The sequence below is a fragment of the Strongylocentrotus purpuratus genome, unplaced genomic scaffold (genome assembly GCF_000002235.5).
Source record: "Strongylocentrotus purpuratus isolate Spur 01 unplaced genomic scaffold, Spur_5.0 spur5_scaffold_2, whole genome shotgun sequence".
NCBI classification, from domain to species: domain Eukaryota; kingdom Metazoa; phylum Echinodermata; class Echinoidea; order Camarodonta; family Strongylocentrotidae; genus Strongylocentrotus; species Strongylocentrotus purpuratus.
This window is the reverse complement of record NW_022145605.1, coordinates 4,100,233-4,119,453: the sequence shown is the minus strand read 5'-3', so window position 1 is coordinate 4,119,453 and position 19,221 is coordinate 4,100,233. Positions and strand designations below refer to the sequence as shown.

Genomic DNA, 19,221 nt, shown 5'->3' with positions numbered 1-19,221 from the left:
GAGTATAATAGATGCGGGAGAGAGCTCTAGAGAGAGAAAGAGGGATGAGAGAGAGAGAGAGATAAGAGAGAAATATATGTGGGAGATAGAGAGAGAGAGAGAGAGGTGAGAGAGATAAGAGAGAAATATATGTGGGAGATAGAGAGAGAGAGAGAGAGGTGAGAGAGATAAGAGAGAAATATATGTGGGAGATAGAGAGAGAGAGAGAGAGATGAGGGAGTGAAAGGGAGATAGAGAGAGAGAGTATAATAGATGCGGGAGAGAGCTCTAGAGAGAGAAAGAGGGATGAGAGAGAGAGAGGTGAGAGAGATAAGAGAGAAATATATGTGGGAGATAGAGAGAGAGAGAGAGATGAGGGAGTAAAAGGGAGATAGAGAGAGCGTATGATATAATAGATGCGGGAGAGAGCTCTAGAGAGAGAAAGAGGGATGAGAGAAAGAGAGAGAGAGAGAGAGAGAGACTGATATAAGAGAGAAAGAGATCGAAATAGAGAGATGACAGGGTGAAATTAGAGGGATGAGAGAGAGAGGGGGGGGGGCATACGACAAAGAGAAGGATTACCGGGTTAGACGCACAGAAACAAACGTGTTTTTTTTTTTGGCCTGCATCTTCAGCCTATCCTTTTCGGACCCAAAGCCTAAACGTAATGTCTAAACGCCATTTGGTCCGAAAAGTGAGATATTCATTCATCATTTGCATGATCGATAAACACATAATTATCTTTTATCATTGTAACAGTTTTCCCAATCATCACCCCCTTCCCTTTTCTTCCTGCGTACTTCAAGCGCCCATTCGTTTTCCCTCACCCAATCTCAGGCTTTGTCCAACCTTCTCAATCAATAATTTCTCCCTGTTTAAATTTCAATCTTCACTAATTGCAAATGTCGGCCTCTTTTAAAACAGGCCTATGCTCAGGTCTTCAACGATGTCAATTCATGTGTACCCCCTAACCCTACTCTCCCAAATCAAAACATGTTTTGGGGCTTGGAAACTTAAATAAATAGAAAGGATGCAGGCGTGAAACGACCAGCACTGCGCTTTTATTTGCTCGATCGAGGGACCTATACTATAGGCGAATCTAGACTCTAGAACTTCGATTTAATTATTCCAAAACGAATTCACTGTTCAAAATGGATTCGTCATAGGTATTTTCTCAATCAGTCATATAGCGTATCTAGAGGGACATAGTTGTGACACGCAAATACCTCGCATTGATTGTATGTAAAGGAACTATGTCTACGCTATGCAACCAGCGCACAAGCGCCCTCTTTAGACGCGGGCCTGCTATTATTAGGCGGTGATTTTGAAATCAAACATTTTCAAGTGGCACTCCTTTCGAAGAAATCAGTGAAATTTAAAACTACGTGGTAATCAGGAGATTTAGGTGATGTATATATGCACCTGCCGTTATGAGGAAAACAAGTTGAGTAAGTGTGAATACGTTTTTTTCGTAATTTACCCAGTTCTTGATAATATGATAAACCACGAGAAATATATTTAAAACACAAACATGGAAAACAGCGTATGGGACAACATAGGGTCTAGTCGCTATCCAATGTAAAAAAAAGCACACACTTAGTCCAGACTAGTCTTAGCAAATTTACAGACAATCACCCTGACAATAGAGGTTTAGATCTAAACCTAGGCTACCGCTAGATGATGATCTACTCAATAGTTCTTCACTTTCTTTAATTCTAGATCTACCAAAAAAAAGAAGAGATTATTAATATCAGCATGATCAGTAGCCTACACAACCAGACAACGGTTGCGTCCCTGAACGAGGCACGACTTCGCGCGATCGGAACCATGGCTAAGCAAACCGTAGTGCAGTAGGGACGCTGGTCCAAGGCCGGGAATAAAGATTGTCCGCATAAACGAGGATCATCTTTGTAAACGCAGACAGACGCGTCTACGCAAATAAACCGTCCGCATTTTCGGAGACGTTTCATAGACTATTTCCGATGCGCGCATTGGCGATGCAAAAAAAGATTTCGCTTTTATTTTCTTGAAGCATTTTACACTGACTTTGTACAGACTACAGAGACTTTCACGTTATGAGCGATAAATCCTTGGGAAGACGGACAACCCCTAAAAGTAGACTGTGAATTGGGGTTATTTTCTAATGCGGTATCCGTTTTTCGCATCACCAGCGCGCGGTTCGGGTACCCAAAATCCGGAGAGCGTCAATGAAAAAAAAACATCTGCGAAAATAATGAAGAAAAAATGTTTAGAATGCATTTTATCTGCGTTTACAACTTTAGATATCCTTGTTTATATGGACAATCCTCATTGTCAGACCAGCGCCCCTATTGATTATGATGCTCAATTCCACGTCAAACTGTTTGAAAATGGAAATCTAAGAGAATGGTAGCACAAATTATGCGAACATTCAGTTTGCATGAAACCATGTCATCTAAGAATTTATCAAATTGAGGAAACTCAATCCTAAGTACTAATAATCAAAAGAAGACCCTGATTTTCAATTTGATTCAGTTTTATTTCATCAACTAATTTCTATTTAAGAAATAGTGATATTAAATGCATTTCATGACTCAAGGTTATGCTTAAAAATGGAAAATATTTAGAGAAATACCTTCACAAAAATTGTTCTTATTCTCATCAATAAGAACTGATCAGTAAAATGAGAGCTTGAACTTTGAAGATCAAGAAAATATGAAGTTTAAAACAAAAATTTCAGTTTGTTTTTTTGCTGCCCATAAACTAACTTAAAATTGACTTGAGATAGCATTCTAAAAAAATATGACAGGTTTGGAGTCGCAAAAAGGTCTCTTGTTGGGAAAGTCTTGGCATAGATGGTTTTGTGAAACACGTACAGACTGAGAGATGTGTGAGGTTAGATAAGTTAGATAACTTTGCATGTGTGTATGTGTGACCTTCACATTTATGAATGTCTTGTAGAATTTGTTTATGGACCACTGTCATGTGTACCCCACTTTAATCAGTTGGCTGCTGATTAATATCTCTTACAGAATTCTTCGCTTTTTAAAAATGATTTTAGGGTAGAAGATCCTCTGCTGTTGACGAAAAACAAAGAATCGACTTGGAGCCGGAAGTGCAGCTAGGCTTAAAAAAAGATGCCCTGGCAAACTGGAGAGATGCCCCTGAGAGGTAAAACAAAATCATCCAAGAATCATATTGTATGAGGTAGACCTGGATTATTAAGGAAAGACTGAAAAGAGGTCTAGTTAAGTTTTCCATATTGGAATATTCAAAAATAATTGTATACTCTCTTTCGTCCCATGGGCGAAAACAAAAGTATCAAAGGGACCCTAGTCTGTTAGTAAACTTTTGTCAGCCTTTATGTACATGAAACATAAAAAAAACAAAAAAGAATAAAATTTCCATCTTGTTCCGAAAAATTTTCTTACCTCAATGAGCCAAAACATTTTAAGAAGATTTTTTTTGTATTTTTTTCACTATGTATTTCAACGTAATATTATGGCAGTTGGATCCTGCATCAATGCAGTTGCTGAGACATCCAAACTAAAGCTCGGTCCTCATGCAATTTTCCAATCCCAAATTTCAAAGTTTGATTTCTCTTTATCCATCATGTAGAAATACAGCGTGAAAGCAATGGGGTGAGACCGGACAGTGAGGCAGACCAAGCCAAGGTGGCAGCATTGATGAAGAAGGCAAAGAGTGCTGTAGAAGAGGGCCACCCAAGAGCTGCATTGGACATCTTACAGAAGGCAGCTAAGATTCAGAAGACGGAGAAGATCCTAAAGAGAATCGCTAAATTGGAGGTAAGGCAGGTTATTTCACAATTGACATCTAAGTTCAAAGGTCCCATCAAGATGATGGCCTATATCAAATGGTTATGTGCAAATATCAGAGGAAGATGACTACATGGGGTGGTATTCAGAAAATGATGTTATATTTTACGTTAATACATGTAAATAACAATGAATATTAGGACAAGTCACTACTTAATGTCTGCGCAGTGCTGGCTACGTTTGTGTAAAATTAAAAGAGACATCTGTACAAGCACTATGGTAAGTGTTAGTTCAACGCAATTTCAATATGTTATGACAGTTAAGTGAGTTAACATAGTTTTCCATTACAAAAGATGCATAGTTTTCAGAATACGGCCCCTGGTTAATAAATAGACTCTTTAAGTACCAGAACTCACTTGTAAAGTTCATGTACATATAGTAATATTTTTACTGACATCTAACTGACCTTTGACCTTTCTTGTAGGCGTATCTTGCTGAGAACGGGTCTGAGGATGAAGATGAGGACGATGACAACATGGTCCATGTGGGCAAAGGATTCTATGTCTTCAAGGACCTGTACAACAGATTGTATGAGTATCAGAAGGAGTCGCTTCTCTGGTTTTGGCGTCTCCATCGCAAGATGAAAGGAGGTATCTTGGGGGATGACATGGGGTGAGTGAGAAAGGTTTCTTTGAGGTCATTAACGGGTCAGGGTCCTGTCGCATAAAACTTTTCATTTATGGTATCTCTGCCATCAATGGTAACTACCATGGTAACATTGCGCAATAGCCAATCAAAATCAAGTATTCACTGGAAGTTACCATTGGTGGCAAAGTTACCATCAATGATAAGTTTTATGCAACGGGACCCAGGTTTTTATAGCTTTACTCAGATATTAGCCTTTACTCTACTGGATGGGCCTAAGAGGGTTCCTTGATATGCATATCATCAATTAAAACATATGGAGATCTTAAATTCAGGGAGAAATTATAACACCCATCTACATCGTTTAGTTGCTGAAAAGGCTTTTGACGAGTACCAGCATAGACGTACATGTAGGTCCAATTGGAAATATGATTAAAGTTAGGGAGGATTACTTCAAATCCCTAAACCTTATCATGCTCAAAAGTTCAGGGATTTTCAGTAGTTGTCCATAGTCATAGATTGCTTAGAGTGAATAATTTCCATATGGTTTTAGAGTAAATTCATCTTCTATTCGTACTTATTCTTTAACCATCTTCTGCACATGTTGCACCTCATTGTTTCAGGCTTGGTAAGACGGTCCAAGTAGTAGCCTTTCTCAGCGGTCTCTTTGACATGGAGCAGGTGGAGAATGTTCTCATTGTTGTTCCTGTAGCTCTCGTCATCAACTGGGAGAGGGAGTTCAAGAATTGGTAAGAGTCTTGAAGAAGAAATGCCAAATAGCAATCTTTATTTTTAGACAAAAGAAAATGGTTTCTAAATCTCTTGTCATCCACTGGGAGGGAAAGTTCAAGAACCAGTATTTGTAATGAATAATTTTAATCAAACCTTTATAGAATGACCCCTCAAAGAGGTAATCCTTATAGAAAAATAAAGTTGATTTCTGAAACTCTTGTCATTTACTGGTAGAGGGAGTTGAATATCTGGTAAGAAATGATAGTAATAAAGTTGATTTCTGAAACTCTTGTCATTTAATGGTAGAGGGAGTTGAATATCTGGTAAGAAATGATAGTAATTTAGAGGTACAGTCCTTTAGTCAAACTCCTGGGCCCCTTCTTATAATGTGGTGATATCAATCGCAACTTATTTGTGATTGATCGCAACTATGTACATAAGAGATAGGAGACTGTAAACTTGCGACTGATTTAGATCAATTGCAACTCTTTGGAAGATGGGGCTCTGGAATTCAGAAAAATGATCTACGTGTAAGTAGACACTTGGTATACACAGGTGGTAAAGAAAAGTTTGGGAAAAAAAATGCTCAAGTAGAGTGAGAAAATAGTTTTAAGACAATATATCTGTATAGATTCCTGAATGTGTGATTTAACCATGTGGAGGATCATGCTACTCTAGCTCTGAAGATTGTCTCATATGAAAGCCTTGGTAACTTTTGGGCATAATACCTCCCTTACTCAATACTGGTAGCCATTGTGTCACATAATTTCCCTCCAATGAATTACAGGGATATCTCTTATTCTTGGGTGATTTGTAGAGGCAGTGTGAGTAGACATCTCATATTTATTATTGAAATGAATTAACAATTAACTAGTTTTGTGAACCTGTTTTTCCATTCTTACTTGCAGGGCTCCAGGTATTGGGGTGCACACGTTCCATGGTGCCAGCAAGAAAGAAAGGGAGCGTCTGCTAGAGAGGGTGCAGAGAAGAGGGGGTGTCTTGATGGTCAGCTACGGACTGGTCATGACATGCTGGGAGCAGATCAATCATTACAGGGGCAATGATTTTGTATGGGTAAGTTGAGGCTTGGAGATCCAGTGGAAAGAGAGAGAGCAAGGGAGAAAGGAAGATATTTTGTGACAGAACATCAGGGAAACAGACAGACAGACAGACACAGTCCAGGGAAAGAGGAAGAGAGGAAGCACTAAGACATGAAACTATTTAAAGGTTGGGTGACATCCAAATATAAGTTGATTCCTGTTGATGGGCAGGGCTGCATACAACTCATATTTTGTCATTCAAACATCTAAATGTATTCCATAGATTTCAAAATATTTTTTAAAATAATTTTCTCAGACCTGCTAAGCTCCACCCTAAAAATTGCTCCAGATCTCATTCATCTTGTGAAATCATCTGTAAATCATTAGTGAGCTAACAAGAGACAGTGGTATGTAACTCCCCCCAGCTCAGCACATGCTCACAAAAGTATTGCATTCTTTCATACAATACCTCCACATTACCTTTCTTTCCCTGGTGATGCTACAGCATGTCTGACATAGCAACTCCTTTGTTGGTATTGTATGGTCTAATGTGAACAGGTGGTCAACTATGGTGAAGCTACATACCACTGTCTCTTGTTAGGTCATAATTTGGATGTCACCCAAACTTTGAATATAATAATATTAATAATAGTGAGCTCTTGTATAGCTCTCATTTATGTCTGACTTGACACTCCTGTCACTCCACAATCATTATGGCGCTATACAATTTCAAGGAATTAATTCCTGCCAGGTACCCATTTAGCTCACCTGGGTCGAGTGTGGCAAATGTAAATTGATAATTTGCCAAAGGGACATTAATGTAATCCACAGTCAGGTGCCATATCCACTAGACCACGACACCTCCACCTTTTACTATTTTTAATGACAGTATTTGTTTCTTTTCCTCAGGATTATGTAATGCTTGATGAAGGTCATAAGATCAAGAATCCTACCAAGACTACCAAAGCAGCGAATGCCATCGCAGCCAAGCATAGGTTTATCTTAACCGGTACACCTATACAAAACAACCTAAAGGTATTCTCTTCTGTATTCAGAGTTTTTAGTTATACAATTGTTGATCTTGTAATATTTTCTGTTTTCTTCCAGTAAACAGTCTTTTGTATTGCTTTTTTTTTCTTCTCCATTACCAGGCAAGGTTTACTCAGTTTTTTCTGAGTGCCCTGATATGTATCAAAGATGTGTTTTTTAATTTAATTTTTTAAATCTGAAATTATGCTGATGAATATTGTAACTTTGTAAGATATCAACTAAAGATTTGGAATTGGATTGATGTGCACAACATGCGATGTGGAGGCCTGGGCAACGTTTCACAAAACCGTCATAAGTACAAGTTCACCGACATCCCATTAAAACGCATGTTAATTGTAATGTAGGCATTTCAATGAGATGTCGGCGATCTTGTACCTATGAGGGTTTCATGAAATAGTACCCTGATGGCTAATTTTAGGCATAAAGGAGACAAAATGTTAATGTGACAAGTCTGATTCGATCTTGCATTTTGTAACATCCATACATGCAGTTTAACAAGAATAGAACATACAATTGTTCTCTATTGACCAACTTCAAATGAATATACAGTGAATGTGTGTATAATTCATCCGGAGCTGTGATTTTTAAAATGACAGTTTGGTACTCATTGTCTGCTGAGGGCCAGAAAAAGGCATTATTTAGAAAGCAGCATTTTTACATAGAGTTAATGCACTTCCGGTGTTCAGGAGTGATGTTCATACACACAATGTGACTTATTACTCCATTAGCTGTATAAATATCCTTAAAATGTATGCCTTTTGTAATTTTTTCCAGGAACTTTGGTCTCTCTTCAACTTTGTGACACATGGAACTTTGCTTGGGACACTGCAAACTTTCAAATCAGAGTATGATAATCCAATCACAAGGGTAAGTCAAACATGATGTTCCTCTAGCCTTTAGTAGAGATGCCGTGGTCTCGTGGTTAGGTCGCTGGACAGTTTGTCACGTGGTTTGTGGTTCCCGCTAGGGTACTTGTGTCCATTGGCAAGATATTGATCTACATTTGCCACTCCCTACCAGGTGTAGTGAATGGGTACCTGGTAGGAAGAAATTCCTTGGATGCTTGAGTGCCTTATCATGGGAGCTCAGGTAAAACTGGGGTAATAATATGATTGCAGGGCCCTCAGGGAGAATAGTATTAATACTGATGAGGCTACCCTGGGTAAAAAAGATATATGATCATCATTATCATTTCTATTATCAGCCTATTTAGTACAATTTTCCACATTTTTTTGGGTTGGATTAAGAACTTTTTATTTCAAGCTCTGACAATATAAAAAATGTATAAACAGAACTAGCAAAAACTTTTACTTGCAATGTGTGTCCATTTGTTGTTCTGATACCATATGGCATTTTTTGTGAGGGATTTTAATGTTGAAATTAGCATTGAAATCGTTTAAACTGTGTTAAAAAGGATAAAATCACTGCAGTTCCAAACAAACAAGCAGTTATGAAACATTTTGGCATTTTTAAAAATTAATTTATCCAAAATTCCAAGGTTACTTGATACTTTGAATAATGTTTGAATTTGAATAATGTTATAATGATTATTAATAAACTTCATATTTCATTCATACATAGTAGTATGGTATTTGTAGTATTCTACATTGTAAAAAATAATGGCACATAGAAATGCTTGCACATCTAGATGATGTATGTTTTGTTTCTCAGGCCAGGGAACAAGATGCCACTGCAAGCGAGAAGCTCCTTGGCAATGAGATGGCAGAGAGTCTCCGCCTCCTCATAGCACCGTACTTCTTGAGACGAACCAAGGCCGATGTCTTAAAGAACAAGAAGGAGGACAGTGAACAGGGTGATGGAGGTAGCGAGGCCAGTGGATCTACCAGAGGGTCCCTGTCGCCAGAGTGAGTGTTTGGATTGGAGGTGGGGAGGGGGGGGGGAGGAATAAATTTCATTTCAATTTCAATTTCAAAATATTGTCCAGAATTGGAAATTTGTTTTTCTCACATTTTACAAACGTACAAAGAATCAAAATAAGTTTACATACATAATATATCATATCTTAATCATAATTAGTTGGGGTTATTAGTGTGCTTAATATTTGTATGTCAATAAAAACCTCAACTTCTGTTGTCCTCTTTTCTCTTTTATATTTTTCTATCAATAAAAGCCTTAGTTGAAGAGGCCAATAACGAATTTGGTTTTTAATCACCTAGATGTAGATGCAATTAATTCTTCACTAAATTCAATAAATCAATCAACATAACCAACACAGTATCCAATCTAACTGCCATGGTCTTATTCTTTTGCCCCATTTTCTTTTTTATTGTTGTTTTTATCCGACGCAGAACTGTAATCCCCTCTCTGACCCGGAAGAATGACCTGATCGTGTGGCTATCACTGACCGAAACCCAGATCCAAATCTACAAGGATTTCATCAGTCTCGATAGGGTCAAAGAGGTAAGTTCTTTCGATACTTACACAACTTTCTACTTTTTACTTCTGAATGAGATTTTGGTCGAAGGTTCTGTTTTATGTCCAAGAAGTTATTATAAAGTACTCCCTGTTTGGATTATTGATGGTGATGGTGACAACAATGATGATGATGGCAATGATGGTGATGGTGACGATTACGATGATGATGATGATGATGGGAATGATGATGGTAATAATGATCATGATCATGATGGTGATGATGGTATTAATGTTACAATGGTTTATTCTAAGCTTACATTGGCCTCTCCTGAGGGAATGCATTTTAAGAGAAGTTAATTCAAATTGCTTCTGAATCGTATCACCCAAAAGATTCTATTCTCCATTTTCTTCCTAGTTGCTGATGACCAAACGATCACCTTTGGCCGAGCTAACTGTCCTCAAAAAGATCTGTGACCATCCGCGGCTGCTGTCCAATCGGGCTTGCAGACAGCTAGGATTGCAGATGTCTCAAGAAGGGTGGGTTTTATGTGTTGTTATCTACTCTATATTCTCAGGTATAACAGTAAGTCTCCGCCTCCTCATAGCACCATACGAACCAAAGCTGATGTCTTTAAGAATGTCTATGAAGAATTCTGTAGTTATAGGTCACTTTTACATCACTTTTGAGTGAATAACTTATATATATTTGGAATGTTTTCAAAATTTGTGAATGATGGTGGTATATTATGTCTCTGTCTCTTTGCTCTTCTTGCATTTTTGTATTCACTCCTTTCCTTACATGAAGTAGGATTCTGCATGACATTTGTATTGTATTGATAGTGTGAATGCATAGTTTACATATACATATAAAGTTGCACTTCTGTTAATTATATGTTGTGAAGGCTTTAATGGAAGTATACTGCTCTTATTCATTCATCTCTGAATATATGATTGGATGATGATCCAACACATTCTTTTGGCTTTATATTCTGTCAAAGCTAAAGGGTTAGGGTTGCAAAAGGGTTCTATGCTAGGTTTCGGGTTCAGGCTGGGGTTGCAATAGTGTTTAGGTTAGGTTTAAGTAAAGTCTGAGATCCAGGTTCGAAGTTCGGAATTTGGGTAAATCAGGAAATAGACCACAAAGCAATTGTCACCGCAGCTTCTGTTGTAGAACTGTTAAGATTGATGGAACCTCTGCCCTTCTTGCCTCATTCCTCCGCAGGTATGATGAGAACGATGATCCTTCTGAGATGGAATGTGCAGCCAACAGCGTCCACACCATCAGCGAGGAAACCCTCTTCCTGGAGTCCGGCAAACTCCAGTTTCTCGTCAAGCTACTAACCAATCTCAGGGAGGAGAAGCACAGATGCCTGGTGTTCAGCCAGTCACGCAAGATGCTGGATATCATCGAGAAGATCCTCAGAGCAAGGGTAATGATTTGGCCTCTTGTTAAAGCCCCACTGCACTACTTATAGCTACTTGCGCCCTCTATATAGCAAACAATACCTAATTGGTGCCTGTTGGTCCCCCATGATCCTCTTTTTCTTATGTTAATTGAGAGCTGATTTGATGAGCTAACCGCCTGTCAGTGACCTTGCAGGGAGGTCTAATCCCCCTGGCCAAACGGGCTTTAATTCTCTATTTTGAAATGTTTCATGTTAAATTCACCAGTTATTTACCGTTGCTAAATGATGCTGTATGTGTATGCATCTTAATTTGATTATGATGGATTCATCGTCTGAGATTAAACAACTGAAATACAACTAATCTTTGTCCAGTCAGATACATACTGGTATACATGTATACCAAATATAAATTTCTATATCAAATTATGCTTGATGTATAAGCATTATAAACAATTGTTTGCACTATAAAACACAAGATTGGTACATAGGGATGTTAGCTTTCAGATTACAACCTGAATTTAAGTCCTAACACCTCTTTATTTAATTTTTTCCCCCAAAACCTTCGTTTAACACAACATATTGGGCTTCAAAAACAAATCTCTTTCCATGCTATTTTGATTTGTTTTTCTTCAATTTTAGTATCTACCAGAGCCAGTGTGCTAGAACCAGTGCTTGAGAATAGCAAATTCCTGTTGCCGTTGATCTTACTTTTTTTAAAGATATGAATAAGATAGTGAATGAAAGTATAGTGATTTGTGCCTTTCAGTCCTCCACAAATTTCTCCATTTTATTTTGCTACATTGCAACTTTCTCACACAGGGATTCAAACTGATGAGGCTTGATGGTACCATCAAAAAGATGAGTGATAGAGAGGATAGAATCAGCCGTTTCCAAAGAGATTATTCCTACAGTGTGTTCCTCCTCACGACCCAAGTGGGAGGGGTCGGTCTGACACTGACCGGCGCAAACAGGGTGGTCATCAGTGAGTAGAAATGGTTTGAACATTTTTGTGTGTGTGTGTTGGTAATGGTATGTGAAATACATGTAGGTTATGGTGGTGATGATGATGAGAAGGATTAGGAAGAGGATAGTGATGATGGTGATTAGAGTGATGTTAATGATGATGGTAATGATGGTATTAATGATATCATTATGTTGTTAATGACCATAAATGAAAATGATGATATTGATGATAAGAGAGAATAGAAAATAAAAATGCGAGATAAGAGAAAGTGAAAGGAGTGGACAGATAAAGAAAGAGAAGGGGGGGGGGGAGGGGAGAGAAATGAAGGGGTACCAACAGATTTCATCATTTTTAGTATTTTGAAGATGTTTTTTCTGCTTCGTTTTAAATCTCTGCAGTTGATCCCAGCTGGAACCCAGCGACAGACAGCCAGGCTGTGGATCGGGCATACCGCATCGGTCAGACACGGTCAGTGGTCATCTATCGTCTCATCACCTGCGGCACGGTGGAGGAGAAAATCTACCGAAGACAGGTCTTCAAGGAATCCTTGACCAAACAGGCCACGGGCGGCTCCAAGAATCCTTACAGGTCAGTTAGGCTTGTCTTTCTTGCATTCTTACTCTAGAGTTAGTCTATGGTACTGGTCATCTTGTATCTTAATTGCATCTCATATTGGTAATATGAGGATGTTAGGAAGTGTAGGAAATTAAGCATCAAGCAGTTGCTGCTAGAGCATGTGTCTTACATTCCATAAGATACCGCTTACATTTAAAGGATTTACAAAGTTTTGGTATGGGGTCATGAATTTGGTTCAAATGAACATATTGGAAGCATATGCGATTTTACAATATTCAATGATCGTTGTTGCAGTTGAAATCGAGTCTAAAGTGATGAAATTGACCGATTTGCTATTAACGTTTGGAAATTATATATCAGAACTGCATATTCTGAGATTTTCATGGTCGCAGCTACACGTACCATGGAATGGCCTTAGGCGCTATTTGAAATATTTAAAATTTATCAGGAGCACTGATAAATTTTTGATTATTCAATATATTGAAAGCAGAAGTGTTATAATACATCCACAGGGGCATCCAAATAGATCTAAATTGTAAAGAATTACTATCAATCCAATTTTCGAAATTTCCCCAAACTTTGCATTACCTTTAAGTTATTTGCACAATGAATGTCAAAAGTGTTATTTTCATGTATATTTTGCCTGATTTGTGCTCTGGACTCTGGTATAGCTATCAACTCATTACAATCATCGGATGTACTAGACTGTAAGATGTAGTTGGTAAAACTTAGCAACATATTGTACAAATATACCTTTGCATTGCCCTTTTCAGGGGCTGCTGCTGCTAAAAGCGCAGATAATGATATTGTAGGTAAGCTTCTTGGGAACTAAGACTAGGAGCTAATCATAATATTTGTGTACAGACTCAGTGTCTCTGCATTTTGAGAAAAACTATCTGAAAGGCATTCTAAATACTTGACTCTTGAGTATAGGAATAGGAATCCTGATCTTAGGTTGTTTAAACCAGCTAAATATATAACTAGCTTTCATAATCCTGCTTGTATAACCGACCGTACTTATTGACTAGCATATAGGAGAATCCTTTTGTTGTAAAAACGACATGCGTGCACGCCGTAATCATCCCACATGCATCTGTTGTGTGCTTGCGTATACTTCTCATCAACTTCTCATCGCCATGAGTTTTCATTTTCTAAAGCATTCTTGATCCTAAAATATCAGATTTAAAATTTCAAAGTATTTAATTCTTATGAAATAGATGTACATGTATGTCAGGTGGATTGATGGACTTTCTCAAATTGTCTCAACTGCCTTTTATGCTTCGGAGGATCTGTGACTATGAATATTAAAAGTGATACACAATTCAAAATGAAAGGCTTTGGAAATGAAGAAAATACAGACTGGTAGTGCTAGAACATTTATTGTTTTGGGACCATCACAATGAAAATCTTACACCACCAAATCATTGCTACGGATCTATGCATCAATCTATATTTATTTTGATCTATTCATGAGATGAAAAATCACCATCATTCAGTTAACCTTTTACCTATGTGAACTGGGATATCCTTGTATTAAGTCTATGGGGATTAAAGAATTTAGTAGTCATTGGGTTAAAGATGCAGCCTTAGACCCCTGTTACACATGCGTCGGCTTTTAAAGCGGGCCCCGGAGGCGGCCTCACGTCTGCAATTTGAAGCCGCCTCGAGATCATCAAACCCCTGTTACACATGATCTCAGGCCCGCAATTTTGCGTCTACACATATGCCGGCCTCACGTCGCCTTTTCACGAGCTGACGTTGGGGCGGACTCCAGAAAGACAGAAAGAGAAAGTGATAGAATGATACAACCAAAGAATAGCATAAGAGAAGATGAAAGAAGGAAGAAACAAAGAATTACTGAAGGAAAGACAGAAACAGAAAGTGATAGAATGATAAAAACAAAGAATAACATAAGAGAAGGTATTAGAAGGAAGAAACAAAGAATAACATAAGGAAAGACAGAAAGAGAAAGGGATAGAACTATAAAAACAAAGAATAACATAAGAGAAGGTGATAGAAAGAAGAAGCAAAGAATTACATAAGGAAAGACAGAAAGAGAAAGTGATAGAAGGAAGAAACAAAGAATAACATAAGAGAAGGTAATAGAAGGAAGAAACAAAGAATAACATAAGGAAAGACAGAAAGAGAGAGTGATAGAATGATAAAAACAAAGAATAACATAAGAGAAGCTGGCAAGCGCGCCCGATGTATTATGTTGATAGTGATGACAGGTTAGGTCACTTCTGCTTATAAGCCGGCCCCGAGTCCACTTTGGTGTTACACATACTGATTGCGAGACTGAGTCCACCTGGCCTCAGTCCGGCTTTGCGAAAAAAGTTGGTGTTACACATACGTCGAGCCGACTCCGGGGCCGGCCTCAGTCCACTTTTAGATGTATGTGTAACAGGGGTCTTAGACCTAGTGAAAGAAATGGGTACTTCTTTCCCCTCATGAAATACATTTACCATCTTAGTCATAATCATTAACCCTCATTCACACATAGAAATTGTAGGAAGCATCTCTTATAATAAAGATATCTGCACAATAAGGATTTTTTTTTTTTTTAGAGAGATCATTGGTACATGGGCAACAAAACATGGTATACAGGAGTTTTGGTATTGTTTTCCACAAGACCTTAATGAAGAATATTTCTTAATTCGTTGTATGACTGCTTTACAGTATGAAAATGAATTCTATTGCTGATTTTCCTCAAAATCCTGTTTGAATATCGTCTGCTTGGAGCAAGCCATGAGGAATCTGTATCCAATAAGGGGGGTGTTTCACAAAGATCCTTAGGCGAACTTAGCTCTAAGTTGGACTTAAACATTATGGAGAGCCATTTGTAGCCTTAAAATAAAATATACCGGTATTCAAAATCAAAAACTCAAGAATTGTAGACTTTTCATAAATTCCACATCAAGAACATGAAATCTTCTTGATGATAAAAATATGAATGATTTGAATCAATATTTTATGCCTTTTAAAATAACTTTTACACAATATTTTCATAGATGCTATGGGCTTTCAATAATAATAATAATAATAATAATAATAATAGGCATTTCTATAGCGCCATCTATCTAGATAATTCTATTCCGAGGCACATTTATTATTACCCCGGCTTTAGCCTAGCAGCTGCTCCATAACTGCCAACTTAGGATCTTTGTGAAACACCCCCCAGATTAGATAATGTCCTTGTGTCTTCAACGAGGCGATAATAGGATAAATACAGTCATCTACAGTAACAACAAAAAATAGCTTTCATCAACCAATCCATGCAAGTCCTTATGTAGACAAACGCATGTTGCATCCCATTAGGTGCAGTCTGAATCTCATCTGCATGGCAAGGATTATGCGCCAGGGAGATAGGGACACTGTTCTGGAACACTTAAAACCAAGGACACTATTTCCAGTTGTTCCTGGAGACTTGAACTGGTCATGTCGATGGAGATCGCCGAACAGCTATTCAGCCAAAGATCTGTTGATTGCTTTCCTGAAAAATGGCATGAAAGACAAAAAAAAGAGATGTTTTATAGGTAATTGAGGTCATTTTAGAAAACTTTATCCCATCAATGAATTCATTTTTTAAAAATCTAAATGCAACTCATGGGCCTATTGTATAAAACTTACCATTGATGGTAACTTTTCCATAAATGGCTACTACCATGGTAACAGGACTCAACAGCCAATCAAAATCAAGGTTTCCATGGTAGTTACCATTGATGGCAAAGTTAACATCAATTTCATCAATGGTAAGTTTTGTGCAACAGGGCAGGAATGATGTAGGTGTGGCCCTCCTGAAGGGTGACACTGCAGGCAGACACAGGGGATTAGGATTAGATCAGTACACCTTCTTCTCTCTTGATCCTTACCTCCAGAGAAGATGTACAAAGTGTTGGATGACACTACAGTGCTCTGGGTAATGATCTTAAAGGCATTGCTTAACAATGTTAAATCTGAGATGCACAGCCCTATGTATTATCACTGACTGTGATATGATGTAATATTGCCCTAAAAAAATTGTGCTTCAAAATTATCAAGAAGTGCCTCAAAAAAGTAAAAATCTTTGAGTGACCGTACGTTTTACCATACTTGTTTTCCCCAGTAGACTGTAGTGTTATGAAAACCGTTAACAAGCGCAAAATTTGGTTTCAATTTCCAATCATAATTATCTTGATAATCAGACAGGTCAGATATGGGCAGATGTACTTGGCTTGTAAAAGTCATGGGGTTCCTGACTGATCTAAAGGTCTATAATTATCATTGCAGCATGAGCTAAATCCAGGATTCTATTTCAGAATCTGAGACAAAGTTACCAGATTCCTAGAAGGTTTTTGTTATTTTTCAAAGCATGTAAACAAAACAAGTGGACAAAGAGGGTTAGATGTGCCCCCCCCCCTTCGATATCCTTTATAATCACTTCTAGCTATGGATGTCTACAGGCAGGCGCGTACGCAGGGGGGGTGTTTGGGGGGTTAAACCCCCCCCCCTTTGGTATTTTTTTTAGTGTAAACCCCCCTAAAAAATTCCTAAAACACCCCCCTTTGGATTTTTTTTTTTTTTTTTTAATTATTAAAAAAAAAAAAAAAAAATACCCCCGTGGCTGACCTAAGAAAGGTGACCTTACCCCCCCCCCCCCAACGGAGCAAAATGTCAAATTTTCAAATTTCGAGACCAAAAAAAAAAAAAAAAAGTGTCCTCTTACCCCCCCCCCCCCCCCCCCCCACTGAGCGACTTTTCGGCTGGCTGAGTCGTTGCGATTTTTTTTTGGACTCCAAAAAAAAAAAAAAAAAAGTGTCCGCTTACCCCCCCCCCCCCACTGAGCGACTTTTGGGCCAGCGCGATTTTCAAATTTTCCTGAGTCGTTGCGAAATTTTGGACCCGATTTTAAAAACCCCCCCCCCTTGAAAAAATCCTGCGTACGCCACTTTCTACAGGTGTTGCCCTTTTGTCAAATGTAACTGCAGTCAACATAAAATAGAGAAGAGAGGTAAATCTGCCTCCATACCTTTGATACTCCCCTTGAGAAAGTATGTATTTGTTGACATTTTGTTGGAGGACCCCAAAGGCAACACATACAAAAAATAGGGAGTAGATCTTCTCCCTTTAGTTTCTCTTAAAACTCGCCTCAGATTAGGATATAGGTGTTTTTTCGTGCGCCTGTAATCCAGCTAACAATGGAAGTTACAAACTGATTCAGCCGAGGACGCAGGTTCGAAACTGAGTCACGTCTTTCAGATGGTGACGTTAAAAGTCGGTCCCCTGACGTAAATAATCATATCTGATTGATACACGTCTGTAAAAACCCAATTACACAAACACACACACGCCCGTATGTGATTTCACCACAGGCACAACTCTGTTTTTATAAAGAATACCCCCAAAATGGACAAGGGAAGTTTTACCTCCAGCGAGAATGTAGGTGTGGTACTGCTCTAGACTAACACCACAGGCAGCACTGCTGGAAGAACTCTTTACTGTGGCGCTAGTTCCCCGAGTGATGTCACCGTCTTCATCTCGGAAGATGGCTCCAACTTCAAGAGTGTAGGTCCGAGGGCCATAGCTGGTGATGGACTCTTGTATTTGTGTGACCTTAGCCAAGATTGCTGTGAATTAAAGTAGGAATGGAGTGTGAATCAGCTTCTGTGTCCCTGCACTCTACTCACTCACTGTTCAGCGTTGGTTGTCTACAAGAAAGCCGTTACTGCCACTGAAATCACATAGCTCTTACAGAGTTCTTTGGGACCACCAATTATGATTTCTTCGATCTTTGAAGGTTTTATCGTTTGAAACAAGGTTCTATATTGTCATATTGTCCAGAGATATCATGATCTATCGAGTCCTGGTGTAGTAAACGTTATGGAACTGTGGATCAAATTGTTTGTTGTGCAAATCCCTGCTGCAGCATCAATGTCCTTTGACAAGCCTTTAATCTGTATTTGCCTATCTCAACTCAGATTAGTAAATTGGTATACCGTAGGAAGTTATTCATTGAATGCTTTCAGCAACTTTAGGGCAGCTTTGCTGAAGCCAGTGTAACAAGATACTACTTTATAATCATCTTGAGCAATCCCTGCATGTCTGTATGTGTAATATAATTGAGAATGTAGCTATTATCATTCTTATTATTGTCATTGACTAGACAGGTCTGCAATGACTTGCATACTGTATAAACTATGTTTACAGAAACACAGCTCTGTATGAATGGTAAGATCGAGAAGAGAAGTAGCTCGTGTTTCATTGAATTGATAACTATTCAATTATTAATATTTTACAACTATTTGACTAGTATTTCACTACCATTTCAATTGTTATTTGTTGCTTTACTACAATTAATTCCTAAAAGTTACTAAATTGTAGACATGGTCCAGTTTCACACATGTTTAGATAGATGTTTGAACTAGTTTGAACTACATGGATGATTCTATTCTCAATACTATCCATTTCTACCTTTTGGTATAATACACTAGAAAAAAGCCACACCCAAGGCTATACAGTCAGTGTAAGTGCTCTGCATTTCAAAATGTTTTCTAAAACACAGTATTTAAATAATTTAAATGAGGATACATACCAAATTTACTATTGCAGTATCTCTGTCCCAGAGGTGTAAAGGCACATCTGCAGGCTTGTGAGCTCCCGATCATAAGGGCAATGAGGAAGATAGCCAGGCCAGACATTTTAAGAAAGAATTATTTGCT

General features: G+C 38.3%; 1 protein-coding gene across 4 annotated transcripts in view; it reads left to right on the top strand.

Moving 5' to 3' along the window:
* Positions 1 to 1,261: 1,261 nt before the first annotated feature.
* LOC575953 (DNA excision repair protein ERCC-6-like) overlaps positions 1,262 to 19,221 on the top strand; it is a 40,884-nt gene continuing 22,924 nt past the window's right edge. For 3 of the 4 annotated variants that reach the window (XM_030991456.1, XM_030991457.1, XM_030991454.1), the window contains exons 1-14: positions 1,262 to 1,427; positions 3,020 to 3,129; positions 3,577 to 3,764; positions 4,219 to 4,406; positions 5,003 to 5,128; positions 6,020 to 6,185; positions 7,061 to 7,186; positions 7,976 to 8,068; positions 8,873 to 9,066; positions 9,511 to 9,622; positions 9,993 to 10,114; positions 10,800 to 11,007; positions 11,803 to 11,965; positions 12,346 to 12,535. In XM_030991456.1, coding sequence (XP_030847316.1) covers positions 3,096 to 3,129; positions 3,577 to 3,764; positions 4,219 to 4,406; positions 5,003 to 5,128; positions 6,020 to 6,185; positions 7,061 to 7,186; positions 7,976 to 8,068; positions 8,873 to 9,066; positions 9,511 to 9,622; positions 9,993 to 10,114; positions 10,800 to 11,007; positions 11,803 to 11,965; positions 12,346 to 12,535 — 1,910 coding nt within the window. In that variant the 5' untranslated portion in view covers positions 1,262 to 1,427; positions 3,020 to 3,095. Of the gene's footprint in view, positions 1,428 to 3,011; positions 3,130 to 3,576; positions 3,765 to 4,218; positions 4,407 to 5,002; positions 5,129 to 6,019; positions 6,186 to 7,060; positions 7,187 to 7,975; positions 8,069 to 8,872; positions 9,067 to 9,510; positions 9,623 to 9,992; positions 10,115 to 10,799; positions 11,008 to 11,802; positions 11,966 to 12,345; positions 12,536 to 19,221 lie in introns of all 4 variants that reach the window. The other variant, XM_030991455.1, reaches the window with a different exon arrangement.